Genomic DNA, 17,028 nt, shown 5'->3' on the forward strand with positions numbered 1-17,028 from the left:
GCATTATTTATCAGCCTTGAAAGATTCTGACATGTAAAAAACAATGATCTGTTCGTTGGTGGAAATGGCCTGATGGTATTTATTTTACAATTCTCTAAAGTGTGCACACTTTCATATTAATAATGAAGTGATTTATTGATCTGCTTTTCAGCAATTGTGCTGTTGATGGGGTAGGGCCTTAGTCTTCAATGCGATGTTTGATGTTAACCTAATGCATATGCTCAATGGCACTTCCCGAGACAACGGCCATCAGAAACTCAGATGTCAAGACTCTATAGACTAACGCTAGCCAATGGTCATCAGAAACTCTCATGTCAGGCCTCTGTAGACTTACGCTAGACTATAGTCATCAGAAACTCTAATGTCATAACTCTATAGGTTAACGGTCTCCAATTACTACTAGACTCACATTAGGTACGCATTACAAAAGCGCATTAGACTGACATTAGACAGTTTATTGGTTGTGATGTCGAATGACGTTAGCCTGCTTATAAAAGTACATTAAATTTTTTCATAAGGGCTCCTTGACTTGAAATCAACTTGCTGCCGCCTTCAACGCCGCGCGTATAGAATGCGTCTGTGCGATTGTGCTGCCTTGGCAGCGCATAAAGACAGATCGTTCGAGACGCGTTTTAACCGCAGTGAAGGTGGTGGTCAGTCAAGTTCAACTCAAGGAATGTTTATGAATGGGGGGGGGGGGGGGGGTTTGTACTTATCTAAGAAAGCAGCTGCACAAAATTTAGAGAGCGCAAATTGTGTCTGTTACTTTGCAGGCGTTATAGCAGCTTTGGAAAAGTGTGTTCAGCCCACTGGCATTAGGTAGCATGCGATTTTACTGCGAATCGGTGCCTGACCAAAAAGGCTTGTCATACTACCGAAGCCGTCAAGTTTGTCGTATGGAGACTCACGCTATCAATGAACTTAAGGGGTAAGATTGCACCAAATGCAAGTGCTGAATAAAGTTAATAAGAACGTAACCACCGCTGTTGCTTAAGTCGTAGAGCACCACAGACGTTACCCAAATATTGTAGGTTAGGTCAATTATTACCGTCATAATTAGAACTCAACCGTTAAAGCCTAGAACCACCCCTGTACGTTCCTTAACGTTACTGCCCTTGGTTTTTAATATTTTGTATCTGAATAAGAAAGGAGCTCTGTTTTTTGTTCAGCATTAATCTTTTTACGACGGCACACGCTAAAAAGCTAAATACGGATGACGATAGTTATAGCGCGAGAACAAAACGACGACACAGAGACAAGAAGGACACGAAAGACACGTCTTTCGTGTCCTTCTTGTCTCTGTGTCGTCGTTTTGTTCTCGCGCTATAACTATCGTCATGCCATAGCAACTAGCCCAAGCTGCCACACTTCTAAATACGGAGTAAACTTCAATATTTCTTTATCCATTTCACAATAACTACAGGATATAAAAAGTTGCGTTTACACTGACTCTGTTTCTTCCAGCCTACAAAAAAATACAACTTTCACTCTTCGATTATCTGGCAAAATTTTTTTTTCAAAGAACCGATACCCGATTTTGACTCAACGTACGTACATGGAATATGATCACAGCTGTTTTCATAACATTTCCTTTACGTTCTCATTCAACAATAATTCTTACGCGCCGGCAGATGCCTTTGCTTTTGTAGATTAGTCTACAAAAGGTGTGCGAGAAAGAAAATAATCCTGCTCACCACTTTCTCGTGTTCAGGAAACGAAGCCAACGTGATGTTCCAGTCGATAAAAAATTTCCGGTTTTGTCGCCAGCGTCTATCACGTCCTGCCTACTCTCCTGCATGGTAGCGGCTTGGTTTGTTCTTCTTCTTATTCTTGGTCACTTGTTTCCCGTGGCGTAAACCCACTGTGAGCAATTGGCCGAAAATTGAAAGGTTTCATAAAGTAATGCACAGTTTTAAAGCAATGTTTAAAAAAACCATTAATAAAAATATGATGCTTGCAGATTGTTTCGAATGACACTTACCCATCGAAGACAATGGATAATGAATTGGGAATATTACAGGGCAATATTGATAGTTTTTCTATCTCCACTAACCTGAGTGAAATAGCAAGCGAACATGGTCTTGTAGCGCTTTCTTGACGCGTTCAAAACCAGGATTTGGCAGTTGTAATTAGCAGAGTATTCATCAAAAAAGATATTTATTAGCATGAATGGAAGCCCAAAGTACAGATACAGCGGGGCACTTTCTTTCGAAGTAACGCGATGTTTCGGAGATTCGTTAGCAAAGAGAAGAAATCAGTATTTTGAATACACCTATAGCAATTCACATGCTGTAGTTTTAACGGGACAATGTTAAAGAGCTCGCCTCACATAAACTCTGGGTTCGGTTTTGACAACATTGGTTCTCAGCGAAAAATATTCACTATGTGCATGACCAGAAATTCGAGAAAGATGCAAGTGAAAAAAAATAATGAAAAATTCTGGCACCGACCGGGGATTGTACCCGGATGGCTTGGCTGGCCAGCGGGTATCCTATCATACAGCCGCATGCCTTTTTATGAATACAGTGAAAATACTTTCTATGCTTAGAAATGATGTGAAAGTAACTCAAGATTGAAAAACACATGCATCCTGTATACATGCTTCACAATGCAACATCAAATATTGAGGTAATAATTCCTGATACAAACGTATACATCGCCATCGGACGTCAGGACCTGCGATCATTATGGCTTCACACATTAAAGCCAGTCACCCACTACATAAGGCACATACGTCACTGCTCCTATTCTCCTAAGGCCACGTAGTGGCTGCATTGAAAGTTCGGGAAGAGATTGTGCACAAAGTGTTTCGAGTGCGCACTAGGGACGGAATATCGCTATTGTGTTCGACTCTTCAAAACGAAGAACAAGGGTCCTATATTTTTTATAATTACGGGAATGCTCATACTAAGCAAATACCTTTCTTAGATACACCGTAACGTTCCGAAGTAAACATTGGCTATGTTGGCATTTAAATACATGATAATATAGTTCAAGCCTTGAATCATGCTATCTTATTAATAGAAGTGAAAGTTGAGCGCTGTTTACAATGTAGTTAACAGAAACAATGGAAATATTTTTGTTAAATGAAAGGCTTCATTACGTTTCGTTTTTTTTTCAAATTTCCAATTGTTAGTAATTGTGTGGACTTCCAGAATTTTCACAACGCAATCGAAGATCGGCAGGGCAGTTCACTTGTACGCTGGAAGGCGAACACAAGTAGAAAACATGACCGAAAAAAAAAGGCATTGTGATTTTCTTTTCTTGTAGCTTTTTCCTGTCAGTCAACTATCTGCCCTAGCTCTGCCACTTCTGAGAGCAGAAAAGAAAACAGCATCTCAAGAACACTGCCTTTGCTTAACGCGAAGACTATTGTCCACTCGTGCGCCCAGCCATGCTGAAGCTGTACCAGTACGCGCAAGAGAGGAGCTGATCATTAAAAATCAGGTTAGACAAGCTCATTGTTGGAAAGAAGCAATATACCTACAAATCAGAATACTATACTTTAATTGATCTTCGATCTTAGCCATCGCTGCATCTCCCTCCACGCTTCCTTTCCCCGCATGTTTAGAATGATTTATTTGCAGCTGCGAAGTTAAATCATCATCGCTTATTTGTTGTTCTTTCCAACATTTGCAGTTTCTAGTTGCAAAAAAATATCGTGAAGGGTTCGGTTTCTGATAATCAAAGTAACATCGTAACCTTCAAAGAATCATAGCTTAGTTGTGACGTCGACAACTATGAAAATCTGCATGATGGATTCAGCTTCTTTATTCAAAGGAACGATAGAAGCACATGTAAGGAAGGTGGCGTGCTGGTATTTACCTGGTCCTGTTTCCATTTATACCGAATCGTCATCAAGGCCACTGAAGAAATCACATGCATCCAGTTGTCACTGAGAACCAGCTCTACAGTCGTCCTCATAGCATGTTATCATCCCCTTAACTGCGACCTCTCTTTCACTGACGACGTTCACTCGGTACTCACTCACCTCACTTCGCTTTTCCTCAACGCCACATACCTACTTTGCGGTGGCTTCAACTTTCCCTATATTGATTGGACGAAACTGACGGCATCTTCTAGATTTTGCTAGCTATTTCCTCCAGCTTATTCTACTGTTTAAGCTGGTACCAACTGTTCGCTTACCCGTTAGAAGAAGTAGCATACTTGACTTGTCTGGAACGCTGTACTTGTTCAGGCGATCGCACTTCCCATTGAGCAAAGTTACCACAAAGTTATCACATTCCCTTTTGCCTGTATCTATATCAAAAAGTCCTTTTATAAAAAGTGCATTCGTGACAAGGCTCACTTTTGAGCCATTAACTCTAACCTAAAAATATTGAAAGAGCACTTTTGCCAGTCAGCGCCTTCGAGATCAGTCAACGATAACTGGTTGTTGTTTAAACAGTGAATACTCACTCTAATCGATAAACACATCCCGCGGTATACTCATTCGTGGTGACGCGGATAAAGTGTGGTATTTTGAAGCATTAAAAGAATATTAGGCAAAATATGTAGAATATTTTGTTGTGATCTCACTGCACAATCATCAGTGAAGTGGGAGAAATATATAACATGTTTGTGTCAATAAACTGGTCTTTTGTTAAATTCAAAACGACACTTCCACCGGCATGCGCCGCAGGTGATTGACAGTTTATGTGCACCCAGGAGTGGCGACAACCTGCATTTATCGTTTAAGTGCGAGAGCGTTAAGAAAACCTGACATCGGCAGAGTTGAACCGATGAATCTAAGGGTGCCACCAGGAATCGAACCGAAGAATTCTGCGTGGCAATCAAGTAATATATCTCCGAGGCACACCTCGTGTCGGTACTGCTTTGGAAAAGCACGCTATTCAGGTGCAATTCTGGTGAAACGTCAATAAAGCTTGGAATGATATCTGTCCAATCTTATAAACATTGCATAGGCACTCCTATGGTAAAGCCGTTGCGTTGGTTTAAGTCAGCTCTAAGTGAAGTGCCAGCCGCTGAAGTTAATTTATTCAGCAATGTCCAGAGCTACCATCCTTGCGAGCATAAGCGTTTCATATCAGCTTAGCGCTTCACGTGTTGTTAATGCTAAGGTTACTGCTGGAATTGTTGCGCAAGCGTAAATGACTGCCTATATAGAGGACTGTTCGTGATATGTCAGTGCGTACAACATTTTTACATACATTTAGCGTCATTCCGTATTGTGAAGTTCAATAACCAAAATAACTACACGGTAACCCTACATATGCATGCTTTAAATTACGTCAATTTCAAAGCACGTAGTGTCTGCCAATTTTTTTACTCTATTTTGCGTTTATTTTATCCTAAAAGTCTTCCCAGCGGCTTTATTCAGACAACTCGGTGAATATTATAATATATATAGCTTATCAACTCTAAAACAAGTTTATTTCAGCTATTTAGCATGTATATTGTGCCATTTCGAATAACAACCTAGTCATCAAGTTCAGTGATGCCAACTAATTATTGAAATGCCAACACAGTAATGAAAGTTCCAGTTTTGTTCTTCGACCTAGAACGTTAGAATGTTCTTGCCACATTTAAAAAACAACTCTGCCAATACTGCACATATGGTGGTAACGGTATTTAGTTGTTGCCGTCCCTAAAGAGGGGCTGTGCCAAAAGTTAGGCTGTGAAAGATGGGCCTCTGTTTCCGTGCTTACAACATGGCGGTGACAATATTGCATCTTGGCTGGCTACTATTAGTCCTTGTTGCTATCTTTCTACGATGGCTTTAAAAATATTCTATTTTGGCTGGTTATGATGGACCGTTGTTGGCATACTGATAAGGTAGTTGTCCAACGTTGGTTTTGCAGTGTGATGGCTGAGTCTGCAGTGAACCATCATTTGCTAACCTACAAACTACATTCAGCCAAAGGTCAATGCTATATGGGAGCCCTGTAGTGGTGTGTACATCCACTCATCACGTAAGTGGTTTCTTAAATAAAGGATGGTTTTGTAAAGATTACACGAAAACATAATTTATACTTGGAAAAAAATTGCATAATCTGTATTCTTAGCAGACGTTACTGTTTCTAGAACGTACTTTCAACCGATTACCCTGCCGCATTGAATGCTTCCTCTATAATGAGACTCCACGTGATATGTTGCTTTAAATTATTTTCGCCATTTGACGTTATCTTATTTAAAAGTGATCGCGACAGGCGCGTTAGAGCAGTATTCGAGGCCAGTGGAGGGCAGCAGTGCATAACCGTGTCGTCTCTTGGCTAATTAGATGGCGAAAGCCGCTGTGCCTGACGTTACTTTCTTAATTTGCTGTCTGACATAAACTTTTCTCACGGAGTTCAAGCTTTTAGGTTTCTTGCTATAAATCATTATTAGGCAGTCGGCGCCCCTGTTCGTCTGTGTCCATTGCTTCGTAGCGCATTTCGCTGCTCATACCTTTTTTAAAACATGTACCAACTTGCCAAGTCTTTCACCGCTAGTTCAAGCCATGAAGGAGAACTCCAGCTTTTTTAACCACATTTGGTTATTAAAACGTGAACCAACCTCATTCAGTAAATGCGATAGCTTCACCATATGCCCCACGTCATGTAATCTGACTCGACATTAGGTCTCCGGATGCTGATTGGAGAGGACATGGTTTCACCTGCTGTCAAGACTGTCAGTGCCTTAAAGAGCTCGGAAATATCGCCTATGAGAGCACCTAAAAACGAACAGCCGAGTTACCGTGGCAACATGCACCGAATGACGGCAGCTTTTGGGAGCTTAATAGTGAGGTTATAAGCGCTGGAGGATCGCTGTTTTCGTTTTACCACCTCCTTGAAGTACTAATACTCCGGAACTCAAAAAATATGTATGATCTATTTTGAGGAAAACTGAGGGGCTTTTACTCATATAGGGTTCATTGTACTGGGCTAGGCAGTGTCGGCATAGTACTTCAGAGATACTTTTTTAGCATCTGTATTTCAGTGTATAGGTACATTTGAAAGATGTATCTGTATTTCGATGGCGAAATATCATTACGACGCAACAATTGTATAGCGATAATCTTCACGGGTATCTAGTTACATATTTTTGTCGTAAATGAGTTGGGACGCGTTTCTAAAGAGGGAATCAAAGTTGTTTTTTTTTTTGTGTTAGCACAAGCGAAGGCGTGCCGTTGAAGAGCGGCAAGGAAATGTGGTGATGGTTTCTCCGGAAGCCCACAATGACCCATGCGCTAAAGCGCTCGACGTTGCTGATGGCATAATCAAGGAGGCACTGTCGTCAGCATCTGCAAACTACAATTACTCTCTCAAGGCTAGTGATGCACGCATACTTTTTTTGTGTTTGGAAGGCAATCCATTACTTCACGACCTTTCGCGCGGATTCATTCTTAAACAGAGGCTCTGGAACGCTTCGGGTGTGTTCACTTTTCAATGCGGTGGCACTTGCAATACCAATAATATCAATTATGTGTTTTGAAACACCCTCCCAACTTTGCGCCACTAATGTCCTGATAGGTGTAAGGGTGTTGTAAAAATTATTATTTCGCGCTTCGACTTAATTTGAAACAGTATACTGTGCCTAATAAATGTCTTTGCAAAAAATGAGCGTCTCCGTAATGCTAAAAAAAGCATTCTAGCATCTGAATTGCTATATCTGTATTCCGGAATACTTTTGTGTTTTAGCGTATGTATCTGCGAAACATCTCGTTACCTGTAAAGCAAAGATATTTCTGTATCTGTATTTTAGGCCGAAACCGATGTGTTTCAATATCTGTATTTCAATACTGTTCGGAGTATCACTGTCAAACCCTGGTTTTGCTCGTGTTATAAATGACACGATAATATTCGCTTGGAACTGCACTCAAGTCAGGAGAGATAGAGGAACTATCAATACTGCCCTTTAAAGGGCCAGTCGACAGGCTCCGAGTTGTTGTTTTTTTATTCAACCCCCCCCCCCCCCCCCTCCATGCAAGCTCGGCAATTTGTCGAGTAGACCGGGGCGATTACGTTTTTCGAGTATTACAGCGCAGCGCACCGCGCAGAGCCTCAATTTCAAAAAGCAATTCCTGAGCTTCTTTGCCACACGTGACCAATTCTCCTTTCACGCGCAGTGACACAGTCACCGTTCGGCGACTTGACGAAGCACGCAGCATGGCGATGTTTTGTCTTGTCGCCTAGGATATCTTGGCTCATACCCACATGGGGGATCGGCCACACTGTACCTCATAATAGATAACTTTTTTTACAACGCTTGCTAAAAAAAAGAAAGAGAAATTAGATAGGAACAATAATATTGTACCTTTAAAGAAACGTGACGAATTTCAGAAGAATGCAATAAACCAGAATATATAAAACAAATTAACAAGAATGAGGAAGGGGGACAAAGAATTGGATATATCTGGCAGTACCACTAAGCAGCGTAGCCTTCCGGTCGCCTGAATGAATCTATGTAGCGCTGACAGAATAGCACTGCGGACCACACCCAACTGACTGGCTCCAAACGATAATAGGGTGGATGTATTGACTTGCGATGCGTGCAAACCAATCGGTCTTTCAAGAATTATTCGTCGCAGTGAGGTGAAGCGGCGGCATGTGAGAAGAAAGTGATCTATTGTTTCCGGTTCATTGCAAACTACACACAGGTTAGTTAATGAAAATCCTGATTCGTTGTGATAAAAATTCAACCGAGGAACTCTACAGCGAAAGCTTGTAAGGGTCACCTCACATTGACGGGAAGGGCATTTCACGGTATTCCATGTGAATTGCAAGTGCCGAAATTCTTCAGATTGTAGGAGAGACGTTTCGTTGCTTTTTAAGATTACCAGGCGTTTGAATCGTTCGGCAGTAATAAAAGGAAACTGTGGGGCTACTAGCACCACCGGGAAATTTAAAGATGCCGAAACGAGCGAATCAGCGATTTCATTTAGTACAATTTCAGCTTGCCCGGGGACCCAAATAAACCGAACTTCTGATAGGCTATTAGGTACGAAAGACCAAAATATCCTGAGAAGAGAAGACTGCTTTGCGGACGTTAGATGTGTACATACAGACAAATAATCCGAAATAATAATAGCTTTTGATTGCTGATAATTTAGTTTTCGAAGAGCCAATGTAATAGCCAGGAATTCTGCGAGATAAATTGGTGTGAAGTCAGGCAATAGGGGCGCAAAAGATTAATTAAGCTGATGAGAAAAAATACCTACTCCAGCCTTCTGAAGATCTTGCGTTGCATCCGTCGAAATTACCACGTATTTAGGAAAATGACTGAGATGGTCTTGAAGGAGGCCCTCCATAACAGGCTTTGGAAGTAACTTGGCATGTTTCGGGAAAATATCATCGAAAATTAGGTCAACTGGCACCGAGCATTGGGTTTGGGGAGTTAAATGCCGGAGGGAAACGTGAAGATTTGATAACAGAGACTCAACGAAAATGAATTGGGGTTTTTGATAACGAAACCACGGGCGCTGAAATAAAGAAACTGGATGTTTGATGAAAATTGTCAGTGAACAAAAGAGGGGCGCATCGTAAAGTTTTAAAAATGTTTGCACAGTAAGCTGTCGAAATCTAGCATCAAGTGGAATGATTCTAGCTTCCAAATAAAGCACGCTATTCGCGACGCACTTAGGTAGCCCAAGACACAGCCGCTGAGCTTGCCTTTCTAGCAATACAAGAGGTCTTAATTTGTACTCAGCACTTCCGGAAAACAGAACACAACCAAACCCCAGAATTGGGCGTACGTAAAGTTTGTAGATCATAAGTAACGTATCCCTGCGCATACCTCAATTCTTATTGCAAAACCGGCGTAGCAATCTTAGGGCGCTTTCTGCTTTACAGGTGTTTGATTCTATTTGGCGATGTGTCTATACCAGTTATGGCGACAGGCTACATTTTCCTCTCCCTGTGAGGGATAACTGTATCGAGGCTGCGCGAATATTTGAAACAAGCTGAAACCAATGTGTTAACCCTTACTACTTTCGTCATAAGCATGTATTCGCAATATCCTTGCGGCAGCGCGTTCACAATGCAAGAGTGCAGAAGTTTCTTTTTAAAACAATTTTCGGACCACATGGTTGTTGACTGGCCTTTAAAGTAGCTCATGTCCCACTATTCATGATCCATTCTCCTTAGTGGGTGTGCACCATTCAAAGGCAACCGCAAGCATCATCGTCTTCGTTACGGCGTTTTCGAACAAACCGAGCCACGACCATGCAGGAGAGTACGCAGGACGCGATCGACGCTGGAGACAAAGCCGGAAATTTCCTATCTGCTAGAACGCCACGTTGGCTGCGTTTGCTAAGCACCAGACAGCGGTGAGCAAAAATAATTCCTTCGCAGTGTTGCAGCCTAACCTTAGTAGACACATCCGCAAAAGAAAAGACACCTGGCGGTGCGTAAAAAAAATACTGAAACAAAACGCACATGAACCGACATGAAAAGTGAAAGGTTCATATTCAGTGACCTCGTGTTAAGCCAAGAGCGTGTTACAGTTTCCTGCAAAGAAAGAAAACGTGCAAACTAATTGAAAAATGGAACAAGTGTTTTTTTTTTTTTGGCTGAAAGCAATAGAGCCAGTGTAAACGCATTTGTTTTATCCCATAGTTCCTGCAGATTGGATTACCCCATCCTAATGCTTCCGCCGTATTTAGCGTGTACGTGAGTGTCGTCAAAAAAAGATAATCAAAAAAATCAAAAAAGATTATCTAAACAGAGCTCCTTTCTTAATGTGAGACAACGTATTCAAACCGAAACAATAAAGCGGAGAAAGGTACAGAAGACGCTTCTAGGTTTTGAGGATATTGTTGTAATTATGACGTCAATGAATTGACGAGACCAACCATTTTCGATAACGCCCACGATGCTCAACGACTGAAGCAATAGCGGCGGTTGATTTCTCGTGACTTTGTTTGGTACTTACGCCTTGTGCAATCTTATCTATTAAGTTTATTCATAGCATGGGTCTTTTTTCGGCACACTTTACGGCTTCGGTGGCATGTGACAGGTTATTAACCAGATGCCAATTCGCATTCAGAACGCAAGCTATATAACACCAGCGGGCTGAACACAGTGTTTCACAGCCTCCATGACAGTGGTGAAATTTTAGCGACCTTCAGTGCTTTTTTATACTTATATTTCTTATTGTGAGTGGAGCCGGCAGAAAGGGTGGGCCTGGGGAGGGAGTGGTGGTGGTTGCACGTGGGGACAGTGAGAGAGAAACTCACCGGCACGCATTCTATGAGGCCATGGTGACGCCGATTATCAGAGCGCGGCGCTGGCCGTACCACACGCGCTTTTTCATCCAGCGGCCATGCACCACCTATCTCTCTACGCCCCGCATGCAAACAGGCGTAAAAAAGTTGCCAGCGTCTTGAGGTAAAAACACCTTACCAGGTGTTGTTCCAACTCCCATGAGTATCAGTTCAGGATTGCCAGCGTCATGAGGTAAAGACACCTTACCAAGCGTTTTTCCAACTCCCATGAGTATCAGTTCAGGACTGCATAATCTGAAAGATCAGTGCAGCGTATTTTGTGGAAGTGTTTGAAGCACTCCGTTTTCTGGCTGCATGTGACTACTCGAAAGAGTGATGAAAAACTCCCAAGCATTTCCTCGAGGGTGAACATGGTTAAGTGCGAATACACGGGGTGATGCTATGAGGGGTATTTATTAATTCGCACTATAATATTTATTAATCACACTACGGTGCCTTTATGGTGTAATGGTTCCTGGGAATCGCAATTTGATCACACGGGGGAGTTTACGTTAACTCACTGGCGAATGCCAACGGATTCTAACTTTACTCACCCTCACGACCCGCTCTCGACGGGAGACTGAGAGAGAAGGCGGGCGCTCGAGAGAGAGGGGTGCGCGCGCAGCTGCAGCGAGCGAAGAGAGCGGAGGAGCGACACCGATATCAGCGTCGCGTCCGTGGCTTATTCGGTAGAGCGTCGCGCTGCGGCCCGCCAAGTCCTCTTTTTTTTAAAGATAGAGAGAAGACTGCGGACGCCGCCGACGGCGGTGGATGGTTTGGGGTCGCTTATAAAGTATTTTCACACTTAAAAGAAAAGAACAAAGATTGTCGAACAACTTCATTCGTACAAGCTAGAATACTGATAAGCTTGGCGAATTGTCACGACACTGACCTCGTGTGACTGAGTTAGACTCTGGGGTGGAAGGGAGTACTTCAATTAAAACCTCATTAGCAACCGCGTCATGCATATTTACTACAATAATTTGAACATAATCACTTCTGCTTTAGAGTTTTTAAGTAGGGACATTGACAGGGCGTGCATTGTTTTACGTTAGGCAGACCACTCTCTCGCGGTAGGACACGATCGTGATGACATGCATTTTTAAGCTGTCACCACTTTTTGCCATCATGAGGCTATGGAATGTGTAATGGTTGAATGTCGTATGAGCTGAAGCATCAAACCTTAGTGAAGGGGATTCATTTGGTGCTATTCAATAATGTGACACGAAAAAATGTGCAAAAAAGACGGCAACACAAAATATCCCATTATGCCGTGAAACACAGAATGGCGCATGGAACAAAAACTTACCGCCTATCCACGGAGTGAATGATGATGAGTGGGGCAAAGCGTCCATCCGTCCGTCTGCCCGTCTGCCCGTCTGCCCGTCTGCCTGTCCGTCTGCCTGTCCGTCTGCCTGTCCGTCCGTCTGCCCGTCTGCCCGTCCGTCTGCCCGTCTGCCCGTCTGCCCGTCCGTCCGTCTGCCCGTCTGCCCGTCCGTCCGTCTGCCCGTCTGCCCGTCCGTCCGTCCGTCCGTCCGTCGGTCGGTCGGTCGGTTGGTTGGTCAGTCGGTCGGCAGGCCCGTCTATCCAACCGTCTGTCTGTCTATCTGTGAGTTCATCAATCCATCCGTGCATAAATCCATCACACTAAAGCACGCATCAAAGAGGAGCGAGCACCACAGCACTATCTACTGAGCAAGACGAGTACTCGTGGTGTGAGTGCCTTAGTTCCATTGCCATGGCGCTGGCTATTACAAATACTACGACACCCGACAAGCCTACTCCGAAAGGAGCTCCGCCTCTAATATGTAGCATCATATTGCGATGTTCGGGTACAATTTTCAGCGAAAAACAAATTAGAACAACCGTGCCCATTGGTAAGAAAACATTATAAAAAAGAGAGGTATGGCCTATGTAAAAGTGGTGCAAAGCACAGGGACGCTACAATATGCCTGCGCACTATAGGGGTAGCACACAAATATACCTAATGGCAGTAAAAGGGCAAACGGTGCGCTCCTTCTAAGTCCGGTTAAAAGAACACTCTGGAAAATTGAAGACATTCACGGATTCCAATCTACCTTTGCACTGCCGCACGTGTGGCTGAACGCTCCTGTTCAGTCATACGACTGTGCTCTTCTGACACAGTGGCCAGACGACAAGAGAATGCGTGCAAGCCTTCTGGCTTAAAGGGGCACTGCAACACTTTTTGATGGTGTTAAAACAACGCCACTGATGAAAAGTTGAGGCTCCTTTGAACACATGAGCCCAATTATATTACCCCGCTCCTTCCTCAAGTTTCCTTATCAGCGGATTACAAGTGTAAGTGCTGCCTCGCGCATCCACGCCAATTCACTAAAGAACCATCGAGATAATCGTAAAAGCATCCGATGCGATTACCCGCGTAATGGGGACCCTACATATTTTCGGGAATTCACTTCGCCGCTAGCGATAGTGTTTGAATATTCGATGGCACTTGTATAAATGCCAACACGCACTATCACTTGTCAGTTCATCGACGGCCGATACTCTGTTTGCCACCAACGGTACCAGTGGGTTGCTGTAATCAGACTTTTTTTACGGACCACAAGTTTGGCCAAATAAACAGTTTTGAACATCGAGTCTGTTTCCTTCGTCACGTCATGAATTCGTGACAATATATGAGAGCATGTGGCTTTGTATTGACAATATATTTTCAAAGTCAGCTAAAAATTATGTACCATATCTCCCAAGGATACTATGACGGGATGCGAAGTAGCAATGGTGCGCACAGCGTTGACCCGACTGAAACGGGCGTTAATGCGGGTGCTGGAATAACGGCTTTACTCTAGTAAACGATTCTTTTAAACACAAAGACATGGGTGGCGGCTTCGGTTTTGTGCAAGTTTTATTGTAGATAAACGAGCAAAAAGAATGTTTCCACTGGACGTATGGTCAAGCATTGCGGGTGGTGGAAAGAGTGAAGCGAGGCAGGTGTGTGTTGCGAGCGGGTGCAGGAGCAACACCACCTAGCTGTAATGGTAGCAAGTGGCGGCTGCTGTGGGTGGGGAGAGAGTGACTTCAACACGAAGCTACCATAGCTGCCCCAACACGCAGCCTACCTAACTTGGCATCGTTCCAATAACTGTGGCAGGGAGAACGTGGTGCGACGCGCTGGCACAGCGACACGCACGGACAGCATAACACAGGCTACTCAAAGAGCTGCTTCGCTTCTAAAGTTGTTTTCGCTTATCTCAATAAATGACGGAAATAGCTCAAAAATCACGCGTCTCAGCCGTTTTGTGAGCAATAGTCTGATTGGAACATGGTGCGCTTGGCCATTAAAAGGACCACCGTGGGAGACCGTGACTTCTCCAAGAGTGCGCGCGTGATCACAAACCGCGTATTCTAAAAAAAAAGAGCGAAGTGCTCAAGGTCACCAAGCACATGTGAAGTATATTCTTTGCCCATGCCATCAACCCCTGCTTAGCTTTCCGCACTTTCATCGGGACGACAAAAACAAATTGCAAGTTCACCGTGCGACGAACATTTTTAACCGCGCTCAAAATAAACCGATTGCAAAACTTTTTGTGGCGGTGAATTTGTGAGGCAATACGCTCTTTTAAAAAATTCATTTCATATCTCCTTGAAAAAGTGTTGCAGGACCCCTTGAAAAAAGGTGAGGGATGCGTCAGCCAGACCTTGATTTCTTTAAAACAAAAAGAAGACCTAAGCACTAATATCTTTGTCTGACGATATTTTGTCGCACCTGCGCTGTTTCCTTCGCTTTAATTTTCGCTATCCGCATCGTATTGTCCCTCGCGAGCTCCTCTGCGCCTGATGGTTATGTTTATAGTCTGAGTTTTACTGATCTGTATATTCTAATAAATCACTAGCTGAGAATGATCGCTTCTGTTGCGTTACCGCGTGTTTGTCCTGTCCACATGCGCACGATTTTCGCCCAGAATGTATCAACAAGTAGCCGACCTTTCAGCCTGGCTTCGTTTTCGAAAGCGAATTGTACCTATGAAAAGCTTGTTTCTTGCTCCGTTATTATAAGTTTATTTATTTATTCATTTATTTATTTATTTATTCATGTTACCCTACAGGCCCCAGAAGAGCATTGAGTAGGGGGGGTTACAGAAAAATCACAATAACATAAAGCATAAAAAGAAATTATATCAAAGAAAACAAAGAAAATTGCACAATGGAAGGGAGAAGAACAAACACTATAAGCAAATGCAGCAAAAAAAAACAAAATGAAAAAAAATAAAGCATCGTTATACAAAATCAAGAGAACATATAAATTTGCAGTAGCTCACGAAATTTGACCGGATCTCTTACAGAAACAATTTCATCCGGAAGGCTATTCCAAACTGCGATGGCGCGTGGCAATGCAGAATTATTGAATGACTGAGTGTTGCCGAAGATGCGTCTGAAACTGAGATGATTATGAAGTCGACTAGATGTACGCGAAGGAATGTCAAGCGATAGACGACTGGTCCACGAGTTGTAGTAGTACTTATGGAGGAGGCATAGACGGGTGACAGAGCGGCGGGAATCCAAGTTAGTAAGGGCAATATCGCGTTTGATTTGGGTGATGCTGGAGTGGCGGTTATACATTGAAGTGATGAAGCGGGCTGCACGATTTTGGATGGATTCCAATTTATCTATTAGGTATTGTTGATGCGGAGACCAGATCGATGAAGCGTATTCCAGCTGAGGACGTACAAACGTTTGGTAGGCCTGCTGCGGAATGGTAGATGGGGAATGATGCAGATTCCGGCGCAAGAATCCCAGAGTTCTGTTTGCTTTCGCACATATTTTGTCGATGTGAGTACACCAGGCAAGATTAGTACAAAGATGGACACCAAGGTATTTGTATGTAGATGAACGGGGAATTACAGCTGAACAGATAGAGTAAGAAAAGTTAAAAACCGATTTCTTACGGGTGAAAGAAAGTACGCAGCACTTAGATGTGTTAAGCGTCATTTGTCAACGGTCACACCACTGATTTATTAAGTCGAGGTCCTTTTGTAAATGTACGTGGTCTTCTTCAGAGTTAATAGTTCTGTACACTACGCAGTCATCCGCGAAAAGACGAATTGAGGAAGAAATGTTACAAGGCAAATCATTAATATTAATCTGAAAAAGAAGAGGGCCTAATACACTGCCCTGGGGCACACCTGATGAAACAAATGAAGTAGACGAGCTGAAGTTATTGACAAATGTAAACTGCTGTCGATTTGACAAAAAATTTCTAAGCCAAGATAGTGTTGATGAGTCGAGCTTAAGTGCAGACAGCTTAGCTATTAGGCGACAATGGGCAACTCTGTCAAATGCTTTCGCATAGTCTAAAAAGATGCAGTCAACAGTTTTATTACTATTCATGCCGTTATGTAAATCAGACGTAAATTCTAATAGCTGAGTATCACAAGATAACGCTTTCCGAAAACCATGCTGATTTAGAAAGAAGAAGTTATTTGACTCAAGATGGCTGTATATATGAGAGGTGATGATGTGTTCAAGCAGCTTGCAACAGATGCATGTTAGCGAAATGGGGCGGTAGTTACCGGGTGTGTGTTTGTTACCATCCTTGAATATCGGAATAACCTTTGCTATCTTCCAGTCAGTGGGAAGTTGACTAGAAGATAAAGACTGTTGAAAAATGTGGCATAAAATTTGACTGGAGGAAGCGGATGTGTTTTTAAGTACCTTGGAATTAATATTGTCAACACCACACGATGTAGACAGCTTTAGACCGTGTATAAGTTTGGATATGCCTTCAACAGTAACAATGATAGGAGACATGAAGCAGTACTCACGATCGGAGACACAGGGAACCGAAG

At 43.0% G+C, this 17,028-nt stretch overlaps 1 protein-coding gene across 1 annotated transcript in view; it reads right to left on the reverse strand.

Annotated features, from left to right (window-relative positions):
* The window catches only part of LOC142767079 (uncharacterized), a 40,095-nt gene extending 27,306 nt beyond the window's left edge, over positions 1–12,789 (reverse strand). The window contains exons 1-2 of the mRNA XM_075868302.1: positions 12,513–12,789; positions 1,695–1,861 (exon numbers count right to left, since the gene is read on the reverse strand). Coding sequence (XP_075724417.1) covers positions 1,695–1,798 — 104 coding nt within the window. The 5' untranslated portion in view covers positions 1,799–1,861; positions 12,513–12,789. The remainder of the gene's footprint in view (positions 1–1,694; positions 1,862–12,512) is intronic.
* Between the last annotated feature and the right edge of the window lie 4,239 nt (positions 12,790–17,028).

This window comes from Rhipicephalus microplus, chromosome 7, assembly GCF_043290135.1.
Source record: "Rhipicephalus microplus isolate Deutch F79 chromosome 7, USDA_Rmic, whole genome shotgun sequence".
Taxonomy (NCBI): domain Eukaryota; kingdom Metazoa; phylum Arthropoda; class Arachnida; order Ixodida; family Ixodidae; genus Rhipicephalus; species Rhipicephalus microplus.